We start from the raw sequence: 26,837 nt of genomic DNA, 5'->3' as shown, positions 1-26,837 counted from the left end.
ATAGATGATGAGGATTAGGTAACACTAATTCGAAATTATTTTAAAATCAGGTAAAATTCAGAATGTAATCTTAACCTGACTCAAGGAGAAATGAAAAGATCTTATGTAAAGAGATACAACTACACAAAAATTTACATGTATATTCAGAAACAATTAAAACACTAGAAAATACTATATATCACAAATAAATATTTACCTGAACCATTAGGCTTGGCTATTTCCTAACAATGTTATTTCTAAAATGGATTCAACTAAGTGCACACAATTAGTCACTATCTTGGAGATAAGTAAGGTACTTATTCTCTTTGATTTATAAAGATCATTTGTAAGAGTAATAAAAAAATTATATAGTAGGGTACCAATAAAAATAAAATGTTTTCATAACACTCACCTTTGGAAGGGCAGGCTTGGATTTGAAGTTCTTGTTTCTCCTAAAGAGATAAATCATCCATTAAAAAAAAAACTATTGAGGACAGGAATGATTTCAAGGTCTCTACTGAAACAACAGATTACATACTCATATCTAAGAATGTAGGTCCTCTATATGAAAACACTATCTGATTCAACCAAGCAGGCACCTTTGGGAAGGAAGGGTAAGCAAGAAAAAGGAAAGGGGGAAAAAGATGCTTGCCCTATAATTTATTAATAGTTATGAGCAGACCTAGGCCTGATGATTAATAGCATAATATTGTATTCTAAGCTACAGATTCATTTTCTTGGGTGTTAATAAGGGCCCGGCTTTCTTATACCTACAGAAGACTAATTTCTGTCATTTCAAGATTTTAAATGAGATGTCTCAATTTCACAAATTTTTAAAAATGTACTTGCCACTAAAGTATAATCTTCCATTTTTGGTAATTAGAAATTCTTCCCTTCCATTCAATTTTTTTCTTATTTAAAACTCAATAGCATACTTAAATCAAGTCTTTTTTATTTTATTTTTCATTTTTTTATGGCTTCTGAAAGAGAAAATAAAGCCCAATCCTTATAAATATGGGCTGGAAAGTCAAAAGACCTGGGCTAGAATCTAAGGTCTACCACCTACTACTCTTTAAGCCTTGGTTTCCTTATGTAATCTTGTAAAATGAGGATGATAATACCACCTAGTAAAATGAGGATGATAATACCACCTACCACTTACAGCTGTTGTGAGGATTAAATGAGTTAACATACATTTCTGCAGTAAAGCAAGACCTACAAAAATTGAGCCTATTAATATTATTAAGTGATGATTTAGACAGTGATTAAGAAATGCAATTCAATCACACTTCTAGCTAGTGGTCAAAAAATATGCTTGGGAAGTGTCTGAAATATGTTAATGTTAATAACTAAGAATTTCCTGGTTCATCAAGCACAGTCTATATCCTCAGACCAGTTCTATGATTAGTTAATGAGAAATGGCAAGCTTGGATAAGTGTTATATACCACTACATACGGTCCCATTCACCATTTATAAGGGAATTTCCTGCCTAATTTGTTAGGACTGCCAGAATTGAAAGACAATTGTAGTAAAAACTGGAAATCTTAAAAAGTGCTAAAAGTTTTTTCTTTCTCCAAAAGTAGGGTCTGTCAAAGAGCAATAAAGAATCATCTCTGTAATGAATACATTCAACTATGATTCTCCCGGTACTATTGGGGGTGTGGATGGGGGAATCAACAAAAACACCAGCAGGAGTCCCATTGCTCTAAATACTACCTAAATACTTTTGAGTATTATTTCAGTCAAAATTCTACACATGAAAATAACACTTCACAATCTCCAATCCTAATTTTCTTCAGCCAGAAATTGTAAACTAGTCATAAAAAAGCAATCCACATTATTGATCAATACTGACGTGAGAATTTCATGGGCTCTCTCCAGGAGTTTGCTGCTAGCTGAATTTGCAAATATCCCATCTTTATCAAGCAAGGAGGTGCTACTTGATAGTCTGCTCTGGCGAATCCCAGTTCTGCCATTCCAGGCAATATCAAATGTATCACTGTAAAAAATATAGTATAAATTTGCTTTAGTTAATCAAGACATCTCTAATTTACACTATATTGCTTAAAGAAGTAAAATAAAACTTTTAATACTAAAGTTAAAATTTAGAAAAAAATGCTAAACCAGCAAAAACTGATTTTACCACAATGATTACCAATCAACTGGGACTACCCTTTTACTAATTCAAAACAAAACATTTCTATGGATTTTGGCATATTTACATATAAATGTGCATGTCATGTAGCTGAAATCTTTAAATATGCTATCATTCAATAATCAACAAATAATATAATGTATTAAAGTATAACAGCTTTTCTCTTTGTTAGATTTTAGAACTTGCAAATGCTACTGCATGAATTTGTAATCCAAGCAGGTTGTTCCATCCTATAGGATATCTAACTTCCTCCTGAAAGGTCTCCTGCACACACACACTCACTACTCACATGCCCACCAAAGTTACCAAGCTCCTATTATGGATTGAGCACTATTCTAGGCACCAGAGATACAGGAATGAACAAAACAGATACAATTATTAAGCGTTAACGGAGGGTTTTCCGGCAAAGATTGTAGAGTCCAACAACAAATGAACCGATGAAGAAAATGTGGTATATATACACAATGGAATATTATTCAATCATAAAAAAGAATAAAATTCTGTCATTTGTGACAACATGAACAAATCTAGAGGACCATTATGCTAAGTGAAATAAGCCAGACACAGAAAGACAAATATCGCAGGATCCCACTCATATGTAAAATCTAAAATTGCTGGTCTCGTAGAAGCAGTGAATAAAACAGTGGTTACCAGAGACTAGGGAATGGGAAGAGGTTGGTCAACAACTACAACAGTAAATTTTTTACAGTGATACACAGTTAAATAGTAGGAATAAGTTCTGGTCTTCTATTGCAAAGTGGGGTGACTACAGTTAACATTAATAAGGTATTGTGTAACTGGGTGTGGTAGCTCATGCCTATAATCCCAGCACCTTGGGAGGCCCAGGCAGGAGGATCGCTTGAGGTCAGGAGTTCAAGACCAGCCTGAGCAAGAGAGAGACCAAAACCCCACTGAATCACATACTTGAAACAGGTGAAATTTGGGGATATGTAAATTATATCTCCGTGAATCTGCTTAAAACAAGGGCTCAGGAATCAGCAATGCTGGAACTAAAATACAATGTAACAGTGGCTTCAAAATGCTGAAGAAAAATTATTTCCAACCAAGAGTTCTATGTATAGCCAAATTATTAATCACATGCAAGGGCAGAATAAACACATGTTTAGATATGCAAGAATGAAAACATTTTCTTCCTATATAAAGTTTCTCAGGGAGTTACCGGACGAAATACTTTGTAAGAGTAACAAAGTAGAACTAAAAGAAGAAGAAACAGTATAGAAAATAGTTGATGCAAAACAGGAGAATGATAACAAAAATTCCCAATATAAAGGTAAAGAAAGCTATCAATATGACAGCTGTGCAGTAGACCTAGAGAATAAATCTTGCAGGTTGGTACAGATCAAAAAAACGCCAGAAGAGATTTCTATAAGAAGATGAAATTGATTCAAGAGGCATCTGTGAGTGATCAGAGAAATTCCAACAATTGTAAAGAATAGCCTGAGGATGAATTAATGATAGGCACATAGAAAATTTTAGAAGAAAAGCCAGATGAATACATGACTTGGGACACGAGAAAAATTTCTTAAATAAGTTATAAAGTAGACAAACCATAGAGAAAAAATGAATACATTTAATTATACTAAATGTAAGAGTTTCTGTTCATTAAAGAAATTGAGTTATAACCAACAAATGGGGAGAAAGTATTTGTAACACATAACTGAAATGGAACTAGTACACAAAATTTATGAAGAGTATTTTTAAAAAATATGGGTATATACTGGTACGACCATTTTGAAAAGCAATTTTGGATTATTTTATAAAACTAACACATACATATTCTACTGAAGTAGCAATTTCACAACTAAGTATATATCCTAAAGATTTAATAATAAGTGAACCAGAATACTATATGAGCATGTTTAAAGGAGCACCATTTGTAATAATAAAAAAGCTGGTAAACATCCACATACCCACTGACATGAGAATGGACAAATCGACTGTAGTGTATTAATGCCAAGTAATTTTTTATTGTGGTAAAATACACGTAACATAAAATTTACCATTTTAATAATTTTAAGTTTGTAATTCACTGACATTAAGTAAATTCACACTGCTGTACAAATATCTCCAGCATCTATCTCCAGGACTTTTTCATCATGTCAGAATGAACCTCTGTACTCATTAAGAAATAAACACCGGAATACCATGCAATTTTTTCTGTACCATTCTTTTTGTTTTATGGTAAAATGTAAATAACATAAAGTTTACCATTTTAACTACTTTCGAGTGTATAATTCAGTAGCATTAAGTACATTTTACACTGTTGTGAAACCATCAAAAGTATCTCTAGAACTTTTTCCCAAACTGAATCTCTATATTGATTAAACACTAACTCCTCATTCTTCCCTAATATCATATAATTTTATACAGCAACTAAAAAGAGAAAACTACAAGTAGCAGGTGAATGAATCTTAGATGCATGTTACTGAAGGAAAAGAAAGTCACAGAAGACTATACGCTATGTATTAATATTTCTGTAAAACTCAAAAGTAGAAAAGCTAAACAATTTATCACTTAGAAAAACACATTTATTGTAAAACTATTTTTTTAAGCAAGGGAATGATAAAAAGAAAATTCTGGATAGCAGCTATCTGTGGTGAGGGAGGAAGGGAAATAATCAGAAAGTAACACGAACATAGCTACAGCAGTATAAGTAACGTTCTGGCTCTGAACTTGGGTGGAAGGTTCATTTTGTTAGTATGCTTCCTAACGTGCATGTATGTTTTGTATATTCTCTTGTATCTAAAGCTACATTAACCCTCTGGGAGGCCGAAGCAGGTGGATCATTTGAGCTCAGGAGTTTGAGACCAGCCTCAGCAAGAGTAAGACCCCGTCTCTACTTAAAAAAAAAAAAAATAAAAAGAAAGAAATTAGCTGGACAACTAAAAATACATATAGAAAAAATGAGCTGGGCATGGTGGCACATGCCCGTAGTCCCAGCCACTCGGGAGGCTGAGGCAGTAGGATTGCTTGAGCCCAGGAATTTGAGGTTACTGTGAGCTAGGCTGATGCCATGGCAATCTAGCCTGAGCAACAGAGTGAGACTCTGTCTCAAAAAAGAAAAAAAAAAAGCTACATTAATATATAAAGAAGAGTGAACAGGAACTTCTCATTAAACATGTATTTCGGACATTACTTATGTACCATTTCAAATCCTCTTAGTCTCAGCTCTTATTCTAGCCACTCCTGTTGCAAACAGTGCTGTCAGTACTTCCAGCACACTTTGTCCAGTTTCAAACAGATGCTACTGACAGCATCAGTTTTAGACTCTAGATACTTGCCTCTTCATAAGTTTTGGCTCAGTATTTACATATGCATAATCCTGTGGGGCAGGCAACCCTTGGAGCAATGGATAAATCCTCCCTCCTTTCTTCCCCAAGGCAGATAGATGGCCCTGAGACACAAATCACAAGGTTCCTCAGTTGGTCCCACAGGGTAGACCAACTGGTACCCAACTCAATCATGCATTCTTGCATGGGTTTTCCAACCTTTCCTTTTTTATTTCCACATCCCTCACTTCCTGCTCCCTAGGATCACATTCTTAAACAAGCTACATTCCTAAACTGGAATTACTTGGTCTCTGTTTAAGGGAGATCTGTATTAAGCTTCCATGGTATATTAAACTCAATTGTCTACTTCCACTCCCAGTTGAAAAACCCCTAAAAAGACAAGTAAAAAAGTTATAAATTCACCAGAACAGACAGTGAGGAAGAAGACTGTAAAAGACAGGGGTAGTAAAAGTTTAAAAGTTGATGGGCATGTAATAAAAGATTCAGTAAGCCTCAACAAGTTGAAATCTAAGTTTATATGTATGTGAAAATCAGAGAAAGGGGGGTATATATGTATATGTGTGATTGAGAATATTTGTGCTTGTGTGTATGTAGATGCAAGGGCTGGAAGGGATGACTAAAATAACAAGATACGTGTGAATTCTCCTTTAAAACTCTGGAAAGACTCAGGTATTAGCGATAACTGGTACCACTGCACAGGTGCTGCTGAATGGGGCTAAAAATAGGAAGATGGGTTGAATGTCCTAAAAAGGAGCTAGACTGTCTCAATACTGTACATACAGCATTCCTACCTCCTGTAGAAGATAGGAACATTACATTACAGAGAAGTTGGAAACAGAATCTCAGGAGAACTCAGGGATATTAGACACAACTAAAGATAGAGGTGAGTTGCAATACTAAAAACAGGAGAAATTAAGTGGAAGGATGCATATGGAATCACAAGAAGCACAGCTACAAGACCAGAACATTAACAGCAAGCTTTGAAACGTGCCAAGGAAAATGGACTAACAGAAACAAGCTAAAAGGATACAGACATTTGGAAGTTACCAACTAAACAGTAAGGTCCTCTACAATTACAAAGTATATCTCTACCCCAGGTATCAATTTAGTGTATCTGCGTACCTAGTGATAGATTCTATCTCTGTCCATGAATGCTAACATACCCAAGCATAAACTTTCATTCCTTCTTCAAAACTTTGCTCCTCTTATATTTCCTATCTAAACACTAAACCAGAAATCTAGAAATCATCCTTAAATACTCCCTCTCTCTCAACCAATATAGTCCATAATTTTTATACAGTCGTATAGATTCTCTCTTAATTTTCCTTAATATAGATTCACATCAATGTATGCCCACCACCACTACCCATTCCAAGCCATCAGATCTTGCTAGAACTACCAGTCTCCCTAAATCCATTCTAGTGCATCTGCGAATTATTCTCCACAAAACAGCCAGAGATTCTTCTGAAATATGGGTCTCCTGCCTAAAATCATTAAATAACTTCTCATTATTCTTAAAAGGAAGTTTAAGCTCTCCAACATGACTATCAGCCCTACATGATCTAGCCTATGACTATTTTTCTCTCTAGAATCACCTTTCATTACTTCTCTCTTCATACACACACTCTTTTAATTCTTCACAAGTGCCATGCTTTCTTTTTGTCTCGGACCTTCGTACACAGTGCTCTTCTAGAGGGAATGCATCATCCTCCTCTTGACAAGGGCTTACTCTTACTCAGATAACAGTTTAAAAGATCTTTTCTCTGAAAAATCTTTTTGATGTATCCAATTCTCAAAAACATCCAATTCTCAAAACAGCATCAAAATCAAAAATTAAGTTAAATAGTCCTTATGTGTTGCCATAGCATCCTACATTTCTTTATAAAGACAGATATAATAAGCGATATTATCAAAGTATCGATTTTCCAATTTCTACCACAAGACCTGGCAGTAAGTATTTGTTAAATAAACATGATCAGGCCAGGCGTGGTGGTTCACGTCTGTAATCCTAGCTCTCTGGGAGGCCGAGGCGGGCGGATTGTTTGAGCTCAGGAGTTCGAAACCAGCCTGAGCAAGAGCGAGACCTTGTCTCTACTAAAATTAGAAAGAAATTAATTGGACAACTAAAAATATATAGAAAAAATTAGCCAGGCATGGTGGTGCATGCCTGTAGTCCCAGCTACTTGGGAGGCTGAGGCAGGAGGATTGCTTGAGCCCAGGAGTTTGAGGTTGCTGTGAGCTAGGCTGACGCCACGGCACTCTAGCCCGGGCAACACAGTGAGACTCTGTCTCAAAAAAAAAATAAAATAAAAAAAAAACATGATCTACCAGAACTGTAAGTTGTATTTGTCTTCATTTATCACTTTATTATTTTTCTCTCAAGAATAATTTGATCATTAGAGATGAATGTAACATGCAAATAGTACCCAAGTAATGAAGCCATTAATTTTTTAAATTAAACAAAAACCTGACATAAGGATGTTAAAAATGGACAAATGGCACTTAGGATAACAGACTCTGTATTTTAAAATGAAAAACCATGAAAGGGCCTTTTGAAATCATTATGTATTATTTAATGTTATAAATTTCTACTAAAATATTAATACTAGTTCATAATTCTTATAATCTATTACAATATAAACTGCTAATCACATATACCCACTTACTTTTTCTTTGTAGAGACAAGGTCTCGCCATGTTGCCCAAGCTAGTCACGGACTCCTGGCCTCAAGCGATCCTCCCACCTCGGCCTCCCAAGTAATGGGTACTATAGGCACCAGCCATCAGTCCTGCATAATTTTTAATTTTTTTTATAATTTAGAGATGAGGGTCTCCCTATGTTGTCCAAGCTTGTCTTGAAGTCCTAGCCTCAGTGATCCTCCTGCTTCAGTCTCTCTAAGTGTTGGGATTACAGGCATGAGCCACTTACTTATACTAACATCCAAGTTCTGCATTTTTCCCAGAAGATATGGTAACCAAAATACGTACTAAGACAAAAGGAATGATATGAGAGCCATCTAACTATAACATATGAGAAATCACTCTAAGCTGTTTTATGTGACATCAAATCATATTGGTTCTAAAAAATAACCTTAAAATCCATTCATTTTTATAAATCATATAAAATGTGATCATTTCTAAAACAACTCTAGTAATAAATTATTATGCTGTAATATTTCAAACAAAAAAGTATTTACTTTTGTTCTCTTCATTGCATATTATAATATGATGTCTCAGGTGGTAAGCATTTATCCAGATCAACAGGAAAAGTTGAATTTAAACAGAAAAAATGCTTTAGACAGTGAGTTTATTTTTGTATTAAGAATAGAAATTAGTATCTAAAACATACTGCATAGCCAATTCTTAAAAAATAAGCCTTTCTCAGTCCTTAATATGTGAATATCAACATATTGTACGAAGTCCCAAAGAATCATGCCCATAACCCAAGAGTTTTCATGAGGCTTATTCTTGTTCCTCAATGCCCTAGGATTAGCATAATAGTATGACAGACACAATTTAATTACAAAACCTACCAAATTTCTACAATGTACAAAAATTCATTATGTACTTATTGACAATAAATTCTGATGAGACACCCTCCTATCTCCTCCTAGACAACAAGTTTGCAAAGAAATTTTCTTCCAATATGAGCTGGTATATTTTATTCTTCAAACATCCCACTCTACAACTATTCACTTTCATGAGCTTCCTCCACCTAGAAATAAATGCATCATTGCCTACTGAAGCAGTCTTTTTAGGACTATCATATAAAGGTCTGTTCAGAAGATACTTTAGTGCATTTACCATCTCTGTTTCATGATATGTATGCATAAGTTCTGTACTTTTTCTTGAGTCATATTTTGATATAAAGAAATTAGTTTACAGTTTATAACGTCTTTTCAAGCCTGGGGGCAGTGGTTCACGCCTGTAATCCTAGCACTCTAGGAGGTCAAAGTGGGAGATCATTTGAGGTCAGGAGTTTGAGACCAACCTGAGCAAGGGTGAGATCCCATCTCTACTAAAAATAGAAAAAATTAGTCAGGCATGAATGATGGTGCATATCTGTAGTCCTAGCTATTCAGGAAGCTGAGGCAGGAGGATTGCTTGAGCCCAGGAGTTTGAGGTTGTTGTGAGCTAAGCTGACACAATAGCATTCTAGCCCAGGCAACAGAGCAAGACTCTGCCTCAAAAAAAAAGATTAACTTGAAAAAAAAAAAAGAAATAAATAACCTCTTATCGAAATTCAGCTGTCCTCTCAATTTTAATGAAAGTTGTACCTCTTCCTCTTACTTGAGGAATACTTGTATCAGCTAAAAACACTTTCACTCTTTCCGTGTCATTGCTTTAATATAGACTATATCAAATACCCAATCTTAGTCCTAGATCACCACTAAACTGGACATACCATTCTTTTACTCACTCAAAACTTTTACTTTAGGCTAAGTATCATTAATTTTGCAGAATTCTTCACTTACCTCATTAATCCTACCAGTTGATTAAGGGGTTATTTTTTATTTTAAAAAAATTGCTTTTACCATTTCATAACAATTAGTAAGTACAAAGGTACTAATTGATTAGTTGCAAAACACCTTCCTCACAGTACTTATTTCATGATCACTTTTAAATAGGTGAGAAAGCCACTGCTAAATATATAACAAAGGTTTTTTGTACATTTCATAAAGTGATCACCGACATTCCTATAAAATACAGCTGATAACTTTGGGAAGTGAAAACAAATAGTCCTTATACATTAAGAACCTGCTATCACAATAAAATGAAGAAACAAAAAAAAAAATTCTGAGGTTTAGCAAGCTTATATGATTCTTTATGACCCACTTAAGAGGAAAATTCTACAGGGAAGATCCTAAAGGCTCCACTTAGTAGCTATAAGCTAATGATATCATAGATGATTTGATTTTATAAATACTATTATTCTATCATCTCCCTCTTCTCTACCATTTTCTCTAATAGGTCTAAACTAAATTCACCAATGCAGGCTGGGTGTGGGGGCTCATGCCTGTAATCCAAGCACTGTGGGAGGCTGAGGTGGGAGGATGACCTGAGTCCCGGAGTTCAAGATCAGCCTGAGCAACACAGTGAGACCTCATCTCTACAAAAAAATTTAAAAATTGTCCAGGCATGGTAAGGCATGTCTCATCCTAGTTACTCAGGAGGCTGAGGCAGGAGTATCACCTGAGCCCAGGAATTTGAGGTTATAGTGAGCTATGATCACAGCACTGCACTCCAGTTCAGGCAACAGAGCGAGACCTTGTCTCAAAAAAACAAATTCACCAGTGCAATAAATATGATCTGAAGGAACTCTTGTTAAGACTGCTAGCTGGCCTTTTCTTGATAACATTACTTCAATGTCATTTATCTTTCTTTGTTGTATACAAAAGGAAAGAATGAAGCTTATGTAACCAAGTTCCCTGTAAAAGGTTTATTGTAAATGAGCTCATATACCTATCTTTACAAAATTAGTTTATAGACCGGGAGCGGTGGCTCATGCCTATAATCCTAGCACTCTGGGAGGCTGAGGTGGGAGGATCACTTGAGGTCAGGAGTTCTGAGCAAGAGCGAGAGTCTGTCTCTACGAAAAACAGAAAAAGTCAGCCAGCCATGGTGACACACGTCTGTAGTCCCAGCTACTCGGGAAGCTGAGGCAGAAGGATTGCTTGAGCCCAAGAATTTGAAGTTACAGTGAGCTGTGATGACGCCACTGTACTCTAGCCACCAGGGCAACAGAGTGAGACTCTGTCTCAAAAAAAAAAATTCTTTTTAAATGAGCACTGAATTTATGCCTTCATTTTAATCACAGATCATCCGAATTACCAGAATTACCAAGGTATTAAGAAACTTAATTCTCTTGATGATGTTTAAAATGTAGACAGCATACTCTAGAAACTAAACAATGCTTTTGCTCATATTAATTACAACCTTTATTCAACGGTATAAATGAAGGACAGAGAAACTTTATTTATAGACTCAGAAAATTATTTGCATTTGCTATTATCAAATGATACTCAAGAATTCTTCACTGAAAATGGTAAAAGGTAAACTTTGGTAATCATAATCACCAAAAAAAAGGTATTGGATGGCTTGATGTAAATCAAACTATTCAATTATTACTTGCCAATAAGATTTCTCCACAGAAAGAAGCAGAATAACCCTTAAATATTGCAAAAATCATAAAATGCAAGAAGGATCTCAGCAATTAAAATATGGGAGTTCATTTAAAATTATTCTGAGGAAACTTTTTAAAAATCATACAGCCATTTTACCAAAAGCAATCAGACAAGTTTTGTTAATCTAACCCACTAATTTGTTATTATAAAGGCTTTAAGAAATAAAAAACAAACCAAGCCTGACTTTCTTTTAAAGTCACAAAAATATTAATAAGAATGCTAGTTATTTCTTCTATACTTCCTTGAAATCATAAAACAAACACACTTACTGTTGGTTTTTTTCATTTAGAGTATTTATGCCCTGAAGATCAGAAAGAGGTGTTCTAGGATTTTTCCGAGTTATACCTAGGAAAAAAAAAAAATAGAAATTTTCAAATCAATGCTAAGAAAAACTAAACATGAAATAATTTTTCTAAAGATAAGTAAAATTAATGTACTTTAATAGTAAATATTTGCCAAATATATTAGAGACATCTAAATCATGTGAACCAAGTCCCATAACCATCATTTACAAAACTGACTTAGTTAAGAATGAAGCCAATTAGGAAATTTAATAATGAACTCTTTTATTTCTTCTTTCACTTAAACAATAATTCAGGAAGTATACAAAGTTCACTTTTTATTTTGATATTAAAACAATTTTTAATATGAACCTTCTGCATCATTTTTCAGCAACAAATATATTGGTGACATGGATTATAGATTTTAGAGATCAATTAATCTCACAGATAAATGATAATCTCACAATTAATCTCACAGATAAATTAAGAATCAAAGACGACAAACTTGTTCCATAAAAGTTACTAATATTTAAAAAATATAATTTTCTTCAAATCAAATGATACATTCAAGCTATATAAGCAGAAAATTATTAATTTCCATAGCATACATATATACACAAACAATTAATATAGGTAAGATACATTGGCAATGAAGAAGTAAAAGTATCTTTATTCAAGATGACATAATCTTGTATGTAGAAAATCCTAAGGAATCCTAAGGAATACAAAAAAATCTATTAGGACTAATAAATGGGTTCAGCAAAATGACAGAAACAAATTAATATAAAAAATCTATTGTATTTCTATACAATAAAAGCAAATATTCTGAAAATGAAATTAAGAAAACAATTCTGTTAATAATAGGAATAAATTTAACAAAAAAGTACAAAATGTCTACACTGAAAACTACAAAACATCATTAAAAAAATTAGAGAAGACCCAACTAAATGGAATACCATCCATGCTAGTGAACTGGAAAACAATATTGTTAAGATGGCAATGCTCCCCAAACGGATCTATAGATCAATGCTATCTCTATTAAAATCCCAGCTACCTATTTTTGCAGAAATGAACAAGCTGATCCTAACACTAATATGAAAATGAAAGGGACTCAGTATAGCCAAAACAATCTTGCAAAGAAACACAAAGTTGGAGGACTCATGCTTCCTGATTTCAAAATTTACTAAAAAGATACAGTAATCAACACAGTATGGTACTGGCACAAAGACAGACAAATAGAGCAATGGAACAGAACTGAGAGTCAAGAAATAAACTCTTATATTTATGCTGGTGGGACTGCAAACTAGTGCAACCTCTGTGGAAAAGAATTTGGAGATACCTCAGAGAGCTAAAAATAGAAATACCATTCGATCCACCAATAGCACTATTAGGCATCTACCCAAAAGAGCACAAAACATTCTATGATAAAGACATCTGCACCTGAATGTTTATGGCAGCACAATTCACTATTGCAAGGATGTGGAAACAACCCAAGTGCCAGTCAATCCATGAGTGGATTATTGAAATTTGGTATATGTATACAATGGAATATTACTCAATCATAAGAAATGACAGTGATCTAGAACCTCTTATACTTTCCTGGATTAAACTTAAGCCCATTATCCAAAGTGAGGCACCACAATATCAGAAGAATGGGCTCCACTTGTACTCGCCATCAAATTGGTACTAACTGATCAACACTAGGGTGATCACATGGCAGAAATACTCTTCAGGGATTAGGGGGATGGGGGTGTAAACCCACAACTAAAGGACACGGTGAGCATTGTTGGGGGGAAGGGCATGCCTCTAACCCTAGCTTGGGTGAGGCAAAGATATAAAGTGTAACCATAATGTTTATACCCTCATAATACCCCGAAATAAAAAAAAAAGAAAGAAACTCATATTTATGATTAATTGATTTTTTACAGAAGTGCCAAGATCATTCAGTGTGAAAAGAATAACCTTTCCAACAAATGGTGCTGTGAAAACTATATATCCACATGTAAAAGTAAAAAGTTTGGTCAAATATATAAATGTAAGAGCTAATACTACAAAACCCTTTAAAAAAACACAGGAGCAAATCTTCCAGACATTGGATTAGGCAATGGTAACTTAGATATGATACTAAAAGCACAAGCAACCAAAGAAAAAATGGATAAACTGCACATCATCAAAATTAAAAACTTATGTGCTTCAAAAGACACTACTTTATCAAGAAAGTGAAAACATAAATCATAGAATTGTAAACATTTGCAAATCATATATCTGATAAGGAATTTGTATCCAAAATATAATAAGAACTCTTACAACTCAGTAATAAAAAGATAATAACCTAATTTAAAATGCACAGAGAATTCAAATAGTTATTTCTCCAAAGAAGACATACAAATGACTAATAAGCATATGAAAAGATGCTCAACATTATTAATCATCAGAGAATAGCAAATCAAATCTACCAGATGTCACTTCATACTCACTAGGATTGCTGCAATAGAAAACACAGATAATAAGTGTCGTCAAGGACCTGGAGAAATCAGAACCTTCATATACAGCTGAATGTAAAATGATGCAGTCATCTTGGAAAACATTCTAGTTCATCAAAAATTTAATACAGTTATCCTATGACTCAGCAATTCCATTTCTAGTATACATATCCAAGATAATTGAAGACATATGACCATACAAACACCGTTATTGGGCATATATTAATAATATGGCCTATGACCAACAAGACAGTACTTTGAACAGCTTTATTTTATATATTTGAATGTATTTTTGGTTCTATTTGTTCAGTTTCTACTTCAGAGACATCAATTATTCCCATTTATCATTATTATAATAATCTCAAGCCTTTCCTCAACATAAGTAATTGAATTTTCAGTTATATTTACTCTATTTCTTGAGCTCATACATGCGTTGTTTTCTTTTGTTTTTTGAGACAGTGTCTCACTCTGTCACCCAGACTAGAATGCAGTGGCATCATCATAGCTCACCACAACCTCAAACTCTTGGGCTCAAGTGATTCTTCCACCTCAGCCTCCTGAGTAGCTGGGATTACAGGTGGGCACCATCATTTTTTTTTTTTTTTTTGCAGAGAAGGGGTGTCTCACTATGTTGCCCAGGCTGGTCTTGAATTCCTGGCCTCAAGCGATCCTCCCACCTCGAATCCCGAAGTGCTGGAATAACAGGAGTGAGCTACTGTGTCTGGTCATCTTTAAATTTTTAACATACTGATAAATTCTAAACTAAATTATCTCTTCTTTTCCTGAAGAGTATGAGAAACTTCATATGCTTTAATTCAAGCCATTCCCTACCCATTAGGGATGTTATTGTTACACAGTACTTACTTTCACTTTGTTTTCTTCCCCTTAATCAAGTAAATTAGGCATTACTAAGTTCTACAAAGTAATTGCTTATTTAGATTTACACACACATTTGCCAATTTCTTTATTAAATCTCAAAACTTTCTAGTGGGTTTACCTTCTGTCTTTCTCAACTAAACCTTTTTACAAATTCTATCAGTGAAGATCTGTTCAGATTACCGTCTAGCTTTATTTACTGCTATCATTCATATCTGCCTCGTATATCTTTGTTCCATCTTTTTATTTTCATCACTTTGACTTAAGAATCTTATAGACATAATTTAATTAAACTACTGAAAAATTCATTTTGAGAGCTTAATTGGTGAGATTAAGTCATTTATATTACTTTTAAGTAGTATTTGTTACTGGCATTTTATTTCATGTTTTCCATTTATTTTCACTTTTTAAACTCATTTTTTCCCTCCTTGATTTTCACTTGATAAAAGTTTCAAATGCTACTTTAAAAGACAAAAATTCTTATCTTTATTATTATTGTGGCTATCCTTAAGGCACACAGTTTATTTACCCGTACTGATTTCCTAAACTTAATATCCATATTCTCCTAATTCGAGAGAAATATAGCTCTCTGTCTTCCCTGCAGTTTTCATCAAAATACATGCCAGTATCTCCTGTATTTCTGTCTACCGTTTTCAAACAGGAATTTTTATCATATACCATTTTTTACTTTGGATATTCTTAATTTCATGAAAAATAATCACTTCTAGATATTTATCTGCAACATATCATGTAGAATTTTTATTGGGGTAAAAAATTTCATACAGTAAAATATATACATTTTAAGTACAGAGTTGGATAAGTTTTGATAAATGTATTCATCACATAACCACCACCAGAGGAAAATAAAGAACGTTTCCATCAACCCCAAAAGTTTCCTCATGTCCTTTCTTGGACAATCCCCTAGACTTACTCCCAGGTCAAGGCAACCACTAATCTGCTGTTCATATAAACCGGTTTGTATTGTCTAAAATTTCATATAAATAGAATAAAACAGTATGCCCTTGTCTGTGTAAGGCTTTATTCAGCATAATATTTTACAGATTCAACTATAAAAAAGTCTTTTTGTGAACATATGTTTTCATTTCTCTCAGGTAAATACCTGACATTGAAATTCATGGAACATATGGAAAAATATATTTATCTTTATAAAAACTGACAAATTGTTTTCCAAAATAATTGTACCATTTGACATTGCCATCGTAGAAGAGTTCCATTTCTTCCAAATCCTTATCGTCAGTTACTATTATCAACTTCTTACACCTTAGCCATTACGTAGTGTTAACATGACCTTACTGAGATTATAATTTTCATTTCCCTAATGAAGTTGAATATCTTTCATGAGCCTATGGACCATACATAAATCTTCTTCTGTGGAGGTGTAAGTTCAAATCTTTTGCCCATTTTAACAGTAACCTGTTTAATCTTACTAATGTAGAAGTTCTTTCTATATTTTGTGTTAAAGTCCATTATGACGCATCAATATTACAAACAATAATACTGTTTACTGTTTACCAGGCTGTGGTATGCTTTTTGTTTTCTTTCTTTCTTTCTTTTTTTTTTGCTTTCTTAACAATGTCATTATCATTTGAAAAGCAGAGGTTTTCAATTTGGTGAACTCCAACTCTCCAACTTACCGATGTTTTTCTTTTGTATTAATGTTTTTATGTGCCATCTAAGAAATCTTTGCCTATTCCAAGATTGCACAGATTTTTTTTCTCAGGTTTTCTTTTACACGTTTTATAGTTTGGGTCCTTACAAAGAGCTGTATGACACATTTCAAGTTGACTTATATGCATAATTTAAGGGTCAAAGTTATATTGTAACATATGGATACCCAATTGTTCTAATGCCATTTGTTTACAAGACTATCCTTTACCCACATGGAATTCTATCAGTGTCTTAGTAGAAAATCAACTAATCATATATCGTTGATCTATTTCTCTACTCTATTTGGTTCACCGATCTCTTGATCCTTACACCAAGAGAACAATGTCATGACTACTTTAGTCTTGAAATAGTATAGTGTTAAGTTCTCCAGCTTTGGTCTTTATCAAAACTGTTTTGGTCATTCTAGGTATTCTACATTTATAAAAATTTTAGAATCAGCTTGTTAATTTCTACCCAAAAATTTGCTGTGATATTCATTGGATTGTATTCAATTTACATATCCATTTGGAGGAGAACTGACAGCTCAGAAATACAAAAACATACATAAAAACATGTAATCTTTCTTCACTGTATTCTTCAATTCCTCTTAGTATAATAGTATACAAGTCTTATATAACATATTTGTTAAATTTATTCCTAAGTATTTCATGTTTGTTATGTTGTACTTAGTAATCCATTGCATATTAAATTACTCCAAAACCTAGCACTTTAAAACAACTGTTATCATCTCTCAGAGTTTCTACAGGAACAAGAATTTAAGAGCTTGGCTGGGTGGTTCTGACTCAGGGTCTCTCATGAGATTGTATCCAAGCTGTCAGCCAAGGCTGCAGTCATCTCAAAACTGGAATGAAGCTGAAGAATTCGCTTCTAAGGTCACTCATATTAATAATTGGTAACAAGCCTCAGTTCATCACTGCCTATTGGCTAAAGGCTTCACTGGGACTCTCAATAGGGCTTTTCACAAATGGCAGCTTGCTTCTCAGAGAAGTTCTTGCTTCCAAGAGAGAGCTAGCAAGTAAAGAAGTACCCCAGACAGAAATTGCAGTCTTTTATGACAATCTTAAAAGTGACATAACATCACTTCTGCCATGCACTTTACATGACACAGACCAACTCCTGTAAAATGTGGGAGGGATCTATATAAGGTGGTGATACCCAGAAGGCTGGTTGCCACAGATGTACTGTAAATGGAATTTATAAACTTCATTTTCCAAGTGTTCATGGCTAGATTATTACAATTTAATTTCATATATTTTTCTGGTTTCCTGTGAAAATGTGAAATTCACTTTTTAGCTCTAAGAGCATTTTTTAGACTCCTTGACACTTTCTATATTGATGATTATACTGTCTACTTCTTCCTTTTCCATCTATGTACCCTTTCTTTTTGTTGCCTGATTACATGACCTATGACCTTTAATAGGGTGTTGAATCTGAGAGTCAAAAGTCGATGTCCTTGTCTTGTTCTCAATGTTAGGGAAAAAGTATTCAATCTTTTACTATTAAGTATGAAGTTTGGTGTGGGACTTTCATGCCTATTCTTTATAAAACTAAGGAAGTTGCTCTCCATTCCTAGATTGCTGAAAGTTTTAAAATAGGAATGAGTGTAGTATTATGACAAACTCTTTTTCTCCATCTACTAAGATAGATTGTATGGTTTTTATTTTATAGATGGTTAAGATGGTGAGTTAATCGATTTGAGTGTCAAACCAACCTTTCATTCTTGGAATATATTCCACTTGGTCTTCATGTATTATCCTTTAATATATTGTTTACTTCACTTATCTCTTATTTTGTTAAGGATTTTTATACCCATTCTTGTGAAGTTATATTGGTCTATAGTTTTCTTGTAATGGTTTTGTCTGGTCTAGGTAGCAGAGTAATGCTGATATCAAGATATAATTTGGATAGTGTTCCTTGCTCCTCTATTTTATAAAGAGTTGAGAAGGACTGGTAGAATTTTCCTTTCTTAGATGTTTCTTTAATACAATTCACTATTGAACCTATTTGGACCTGAACCTTGTGTTTATGTGTGGGTCTTTGCTTATGAATTCAATATTATTAATAGATGTAGGACTATTCATATTTTCTATTTTTTTCTTGGGTCAATTCTGATAACTATTGACATTTAAGGAATTTGTCCATTTCAGAAAAGTTGTCAAATTATTGGCATAAATGTTTATAATCTCCCCCTCAAACTTTTTGGTATCTGTAGCTTATATATAATTGTATCCACTCTTTCATTCCAGATAAAAACTTTGTGTATTCTCTCATTTTTCTTGATCAGAATGGCTATAACTGCACTGTCCAATACAGTAACTAGCTGTATGTGGCTATATAAATTTAAATTCATTAAACAGAATTAAAACTTCAGTTTCAGTTGTGCCAGACACATTTCAGGTGCTTAACAGCCACATATGGATAGGGGCTACAGTATTGGACAGGGTAGTTGGAGAACATTTCCATCACTACAGAAAGTTCTATTGTATAGTGCTGAGCTAAAGGTTTATCAATTTCATTATTTTTTCTAAAAAACCAGCTTTTGGTTTCATTGGCATATTCTCTACTGTTAGTCTGCTCTCTTTCACTGATTTTAGCTCCCAACTTTATTTACTTCCTTCTACTTATTTTGAGTCTGATATGCTCTTTTATTTACTAGCTTCTCAAGGTGAAAGCTTAAATCTCTGATTGTGACCTTACTTTTTTCCTAATATAAGAATTTAATGCTGTAAGTTTTCTTCTAAGTACTTCTTTTCCCTTCACCTCCCCCCTCACCCCAAGACAGGGTCTTGCTCTGTTGTCCAGGCTATAGTGCAGTGGCGTTATCATAGCTTTCTCTGCAACCTCCAACTCCTGGGCTCAAGCGATGCTCCTGCCTCAGCCTCCCAGGTAGCTTGGGCTATAGGCGCGTAACATCATGCCTGGCTAATTTTTCTTTTAATTTCATTTTGGCCAAACAACACACTTTAAATTGTCAATCCTTTGTGTGACCATACTGATTCCTGAGGTTAGGCACATTAAAGTAGGCACTGTCAGTAAGATAGAGTAAGTCACTGTCGGTGAGGTAGAGTAAGCTCACAGTGCTTCTCTGACAACTGCCGATCCTTCACCTTGTTGATGAATATTATATTCTCAATTGTCCCAAGACTGGATTGAAGGCCAGAAGTATGGCTTCAAATTGAAGTGAGATTGTCCGCCTCCCACTCCGGTCCCGGCAACTGATTCCTTCTTCTTTCCAGGGCTCCTGAAATTTCCAGAAGTGAGACTGCTATGTTCCCCAAAACCCCAAATTTCTCCTCACTCCTCTAATTTCCTCCCTGTCAAATCTCAGAGAAGAGCCACTGTGGAGAGAAGAGCACAAGAAACAAAAAGGAGGAGGAAGAGCCATAATACCTTTTATGTCTTAAATCTCGAAGGCCACACACTGCTACTTCTGCCACATTCCATTTGTTAGAAGCGAGTCATTAAGTATAGCACATGCCTTTTGAAGGGAGGAGTATCAAAGAATTTGTGGACACATTTTAAACCACAAAATCATGTCATATTTTTTACTTTAAACCATCATATATCTTTTAAAAGAAATTAAAGAAAGAAAATATATTGTCTAATTGGTCTTATTGATTTAAAAAAATATATATATATGTGTAGTCATTTATATTTTTATACATATTATTTCTGGCTAAAGTTCTTCATTCCTTCTAATAATTCACGAATTAGCAAACTAGAGTCCATGGCCTAAATCAAATTCACTGCCTGTTTTTATATGATCTGTGAACTAAGAATGGTTTATACATTTTTAAATAATTGGAGGGGGGGGGAAGAACATTTTTGTAACATATAAAATTGTATGAAATTTAAGTACCAGTGTCCATAAGAAAGTATTATTGGAACACAGCCACACACATTTATTTATGTATCATCTATGGCTCCATTCACAGAAGAGTTGAATAGTTTCAACAAAAAGCATATGGCCCACAAAGCCTAAAATATTCACTATCTGTCCTTCGCAGAAAAAAATCTGCCAACCTCTACCATAGATCCAAGTTACTATCATGGAATAATTTCCCTTTAGCCTGAAGAAATTCCATTATCATTTTTCAAAGAGTACGTACTATAATGAAAAATTCTCGCAGATACTGTGTGTCTAAAAATGTCTTTATTTTACCTTTATTTTGAAGGATACTTTTGCTAAATGATAATTTGGATATTGTGGATAATATACGATAGCCACAATGGATGCTGTTAAGTTCTTCTCAAGATTGTTAATTTTTCTTCTGGCAGTTAACTTGTCTGGACCAAAAATTACAAATATAGAAATTCTGGCTAAAAGTTATTTTTGCTTTTTGGGATTTTAAATATGATTTTTTTGGATACCTTTTGGCTTCCATTAATTTCACTGAGAAGTCAGGTGTTAATCATATCATTATTCCCCTATAATGTGCCATATTTTTTCCCCTGGCTGCTTTGCAGATTTTCTCTTTATCTTTGACGTTTAACAGTTTGCCTATAATTTGCTTAGGTGTGGTTTTCTTTTGTATTTGTTCTGCTTAGAGTTCAAAGATCTTGGATCTGTAAGTTAGTCTCTTTGTAACCGAATAAAGGAAGTTTTCTGCCATTATTTCTTCCAGTAATTTTCTGCCCCTTTATCTTGCATTGCCTATGGGACTCCAATTAAGGCAGAAAAATTTCAGCTTTTTCCCATATAAGCCATGCACAAGGCAGAAAACTCTTTCAGTCAAAACAGCAGCAAACTTGCAAATTGCATCTATGCAGCTGTGTCTTTCAAGGATTATCACCTATTTGGTTTCCACTGCTTTTCTGACACCTGTCATTCCTATGGTTCCCCCTGTATACTCATAGCAGTCAGCCAGGGATATGGGCAGAGTGCAAACTCTAAATTTGGGTTTTAGCCCCTTAGCAGGTCTCTTGGTTCCAGGATTTTCATCCTAAATTCCCAGCTGCTCTAACAGTTTTCAATTTTGTCCTCTAACACCTTAAGCCAATATGGCTGTGGTTTATTGTCTCTGGACCTACGGGAGCTGGGGAACCCCTTGTACAAAGAGGTACAAACTCATAATTTTTACACATTGCTCTACTTACTTCAAAGAATAAACTCTTCTCTACTTTCTGCCTACTTTTGTCTTTTTTCAGTACTTTCAAATAATTGGTTATTTTTAAATTTTTTCCAGATTTTATTATTATTACTTGTAAGAGGGTTCACCTCATCAATTCACCATTACCTAAACCCGGTAGTCCCCTCGTTTTTTAAAAAAATCCCCCAAACTTGAATTTATAATTTTATATGTTAGAAAATTTTACTTATTGCTGATACTATAGTAGAAAATGGAATAAGTTATATAAAATGATGGGAAAGCTCCAACATCTACAAACGCAGAAATTTGCATGTGAACACAGATAAACGCATAATTTCTTCACGCAACCTACACTGAAACTGGTGCCTTCCTATTCTGGACCTATATACAGTAAGCTGGAATATAATCAGGTCTGGAGTTGTCAGGCTAAGAATCACAAAAAAAAAAACAAAGCAAATAAACCACTTGCAACTATTTAAGAGTTAATAAAAATGAAACTCCCAAAAAAGATTTGTAGACTGTCTTAAATAATATTCCATGGATTAAAAGATTTAGAATAGGAAAATGGATAATCAGAACGAGGACTTGTATATCTTTTAGAAACAATAGCAATAATTAAGAATAACTTTTAAGAATATCTTTTTAAAATGAAATACTTACCTTTGTTTTTTTCTAAAATGAGAAAATATTTTTAATTTTTTTTCAAAATGCACTACACATTTTCTTGTAACAAGACAGTAAACGTAAGAGGAACTGAAAAAAATCAACATTTGCTTTTAGGAATTCTATTTATACCTTTTCATTGACAACTGGATACTAAAATTTCATGGAATTTCAATCAGAAAACTGTTAAATTAGCAAACTAAGTCTGTGGTGATTTATTAAGAGCTCCAAATAGATTATGTAAGTAATTTAGGTCCATTATATGCGAATTGCTGAGTTAAGATTTGAGTATTCTAAGGATCCATTTATTCTCACAACAGTAGTAGCCCAATAATTGCAATCTCATTAACAAGCAAAAGAACCAATTTTCATGCAAAGTATAACACATAAAGAGCAAGGGAGGAAATGGAGACCAAGGGCATCTTTTTACACCAATTTTATTTTTTTTAAAAAAAGGAAAAACAGCAAACAATAAAGAACATGCACCATGATTCTGTTATTCTTCCTTAAGCCAAAACATTAACGTGGTGGCTTTGCTCTAAACCGGACACAGAAAAGGCTGGTTGGAGGACTGCAATCAAACTAAGTGAATTCACCAATGATACACAAAAGCAACATTGCTGATGTTGAAATTCAAGCATAAGCAAGTACAAAAATCAGACAGATTTAGAAGCGGGTATTAGGAAACTTTTGGAAGTGCTGAGTATGTTCATTATCTTGATTGTGGAGCTAATTTCATAGGTGCCTACATATGTCAAAACTTGCTTAATCATTCTCTTTTGCATGTAGTTTATTTTAGACCTAATAAAGCCTTTTCTTAAAAATGAGCAGGAAAAAAAAGCATTGTTCATTTCTGCCCAATCACTTGGCTACTTGAAAGACAAATGGAAACCAATACAGTGACTGTAACCAAGTATGATTAACAAATCAATGATCACAAGAAAATAGGATAGGCACCGAAGTTAAAAGAACAAATGTAACAGCATTTTCAAGAGAAAGAACTAAATACTCAAAAGAAATATCCTGAGACTGCTCAGAGGATTGTGGTGGTCATGTTGCCTATGCAATCTATGTTCCACCCTGGTGTAAAATGCTCCTGGTTTCCATTTCCAAATGGATATGTAATGACACAGAGTTTATCAGGATTTGTAGCCTTACTGTACTTCTCTTCCTTGCATCTCTGCAGAATCTCTAAGCTCCTCTGGTGGACTGGGTGTTGGAGAAAGCTAAAACTATCCATACTTTTCAAAATTGCACATGGCGCTGTGTCATCATGTCCTTAGGAAGTAAAAAAAAAAGAAAACAAAAAAATGGAGAAAAGAAAAAGACATTATATAAGCCCAAACCAATAGAGAATAAAGGACAATGCTGCCAACTATCTTAAGAGTATACAAGAAGTATCAAATAATAGAGGTTAAATGTGAATGATTTTCCCAATTAATTTGAGGAAACTACATAAAAATAATAAGAAAAAATAAACATCATTTTCAGGTATCTGACATGTCCTTTTCAGTATTCAAAGTATTATGAGTTAACACCACATGAAAAATTTCTAATTAAAATACTAGGGAAATTTCAAAAACAATTTTTATGATTTAGTTATTTTTAAAAAACAGACTCATTTTTATCAGGTCTTAGCAGATAGCTGGCAACACTGCAAGGAACACTGATGGAACCTCAGAGAGAAATATACCCAAAACAATTTCCCAAAAGTTAAACAATTCTTTCATAGATCCTGTAATTAATCACACTTGTAGGAATTCCAAGTGTGTCAATGATGAAAGTGTGAAGAAAAGCACCATGGAGAGCAGGAAAACCCAGCAGCACTTCTGTATTTATAAATTTGAAAACAAAACTGGAGAATCTGTACCTCACCACCATTTCTTAGGCAAGTGAGACAGAGATCAGCTACCAGTGAAAAAGGGAAGTGAGTATATTCAAGTAAAAATCAAAGCCCCAGATTAGTACTATTTAAACAGTGAGTCACTCGAGCAATAAAGGAGGTACAGGGGTGAATACCACAAATATTAGCAATAAATAGATTTAGAAGAGAATATAGGATTTCCAGATTTTGAGGGGGAGTTGTATACCATTTATTCAGAGATCACCCCTAGAGTTAGGGCATAATGTTCAAATTTAAGTAGGTTTGCCTTAAAAAACAAAAGTGCATAGTTTAATAATAGAGGCAAATTAAGCAACACATTAACAATGAACTAAAGTTCCAGTAGTACATTTTACTGTATAAATAGGAATCAGATACAAGGGAACAATCTATGAATAATTCTTAAGGCAGAATTATTTTAAAAGTTAAACAAAGCACTGTAATTCAAAGAAGTTTGTGGAGCATGTTTTAGCCTCACACTAATTCCCTAAACTGGATTTCTGTGTCTAGAGAATAGACATCTCTATACACCAAAGGAGAGGGACTATTATAATGCCATAAATCATATAATACTATACATAGAAATAGCAGAGTTTTAAAAACAAAATGAATTTGAAATATTTTTTCATATCTAATAAAAAGTATCTAAGCTAATAAAATACTATATTATTTATCCAATATGGAGACTCAATAGTTGCAAATGTTCAATGTTTCAAAAAGAGTGGTATATACAAGTTTACCATCATTTCTTACTCAAAAGATACCTTAGCAAAAATACTCTATTTTTATTACTATCAGTAATCCACCCTTTTGGGGCTGCATGGAGAAAGACTGCTTAAGCATCAGACTAGCCTATACTTGGTTTGGCAGTCAGTTGAGGGGAGCAGGTGGAAATAGAAAATCTGGTGAGTGCTACTCAGACTCCATCCAAATTGTAAATTTAATAAGTTATTATGGCCAGGTACAGTGGCTCATGCCTGTAATCCTAGCTCTCTGGGAGGCTGAGGCAGGAGAATTGCTTGAGCCCAGGAGTTGGAGGTTGCAGTGAGCTATGATGATGCCACTGTACCCTAGCTGGGACAACAGACTAAGACTCTGTTTCCAAAAAAAAAAAAAAGAAGAAGTTGAAGTTATCACCGAAATATCAGGTCCTTCAATAGCTAGTTGATAATCTACTAGTCAAAAATAATTCAAGAATATTATATATTAAAGTGTTCTATGTAAGAGCTCAGGATATAAAAATACACTAAATTATTATGTAGAGTTTTAAGAAATCATTCCACATTACTACAGCCACTGTACTCTATTTCCTATTTGATTTAATAAATTGTGGCAGAGCGACCTGGATATGGGTACTTTTGTATCTGTAACTGCTTTCTGTCTCATCATCATGCCCAGCTTAGCTTTTAAAACTTCTGCCTTGTTCTTTCATGCTTCTTTCTATGCCTTCTTTTTACTCTTTTAACTATCTTTAATATCATTTTCTAGACTGTAATACTATTTCTAAATCTTAGAGTGATATATTTTCCTTTTGTTTGTTGTATTACCAACACTCTGTCAAGATGATTTGATTTCCTAGGATGGTTTATATTTTCAGTGGGGGTTATTTTCTAAGAAGTCACATCAACTCTTAAAAGACTCTTACTTGGCATTTGCTTATGCTAGTACCTGGTCTAGTTTGGGTGATAATTTCTTAGTTTGAGATTATGCACCAAACACATAGTATAAATTCAGATCTCATATTAATGCATGGTACAGATATGGGGCATTGATTTTTTAAAGGTAACTTTTTTCTTGAACCTTATCTAAGGCCTAACACATTGCTAATATTACCCTTGTTTCTCTATGCAAGGCCAGGAGACAGAATTTTTCAATTATCCTTTCAGTGACAGAAAAGTTCAAGCTCTTTGAAGTTCCTGGACCATGTAACAGAGGCTCAGTCCCATCTCCATTGTATCATTCAGACCTGAAGCCATGTCTCTGTCCCTATAACAGTTTCTGTAACACCAGCCCCCAGGTCTTAGGGCCATTTTTTAAAGCTATATTTCACAAATAGTAATGAGTTTAAACAAATGTTTACATCCACTTAATCCTGAATCAAGATACATTCCAGCAAGTTATTTTAAACATCTTTCTCATCAATACTACCCTTGCCCCCACCAGAAGCAATCAAGTTCTGATTTGTTACTATATATTACCTGTTCTTAAACTAAATGAAATAATACATAATGTATTCTTTCATG

General features: G+C 34.0%; 1 protein-coding gene across 2 annotated transcripts in view; it reads right to left on the bottom strand.

The window, feature by feature from the left end:
* The window catches only part of MYO9A (myosin IXA), a 247,613-nt gene that overhangs the window by 103,204 nt on the left and 117,572 nt on the right, over nucleotides 1-26,837 (bottom strand). For both annotated transcript variants that reach the window (XM_012640651.1, XM_012640652.1), the window contains exons 15-18: nucleotides 23,871-23,990; nucleotides 11,900-11,975; nucleotides 1,836-1,979; nucleotides 392-431 (exon numbers count right to left, since the gene is read on the bottom strand). In XM_012640651.1, the coding sequence (XP_012496105.1) occupies nucleotides 392-431; nucleotides 1,836-1,979; nucleotides 11,900-11,975; nucleotides 23,871-23,990 (380 nt within the window). The remainder of the gene's footprint in view (nucleotides 1-391; nucleotides 432-1,835; nucleotides 1,980-11,899; nucleotides 11,976-23,870; nucleotides 23,991-26,837) is intronic.

Source organism: Propithecus coquereli, unplaced genomic scaffold (genome assembly GCF_000956105.1).
Source record: "Propithecus coquereli isolate 6110/MARCELLA unplaced genomic scaffold, Pcoq_1.0 Scaffold155, whole genome shotgun sequence".
NCBI classification, from domain to species: domain Eukaryota; kingdom Metazoa; phylum Chordata; class Mammalia; order Primates; family Indriidae; genus Propithecus; species Propithecus coquereli.
This window is presented reverse-complemented; position numbering and strand designations above follow the sequence as displayed.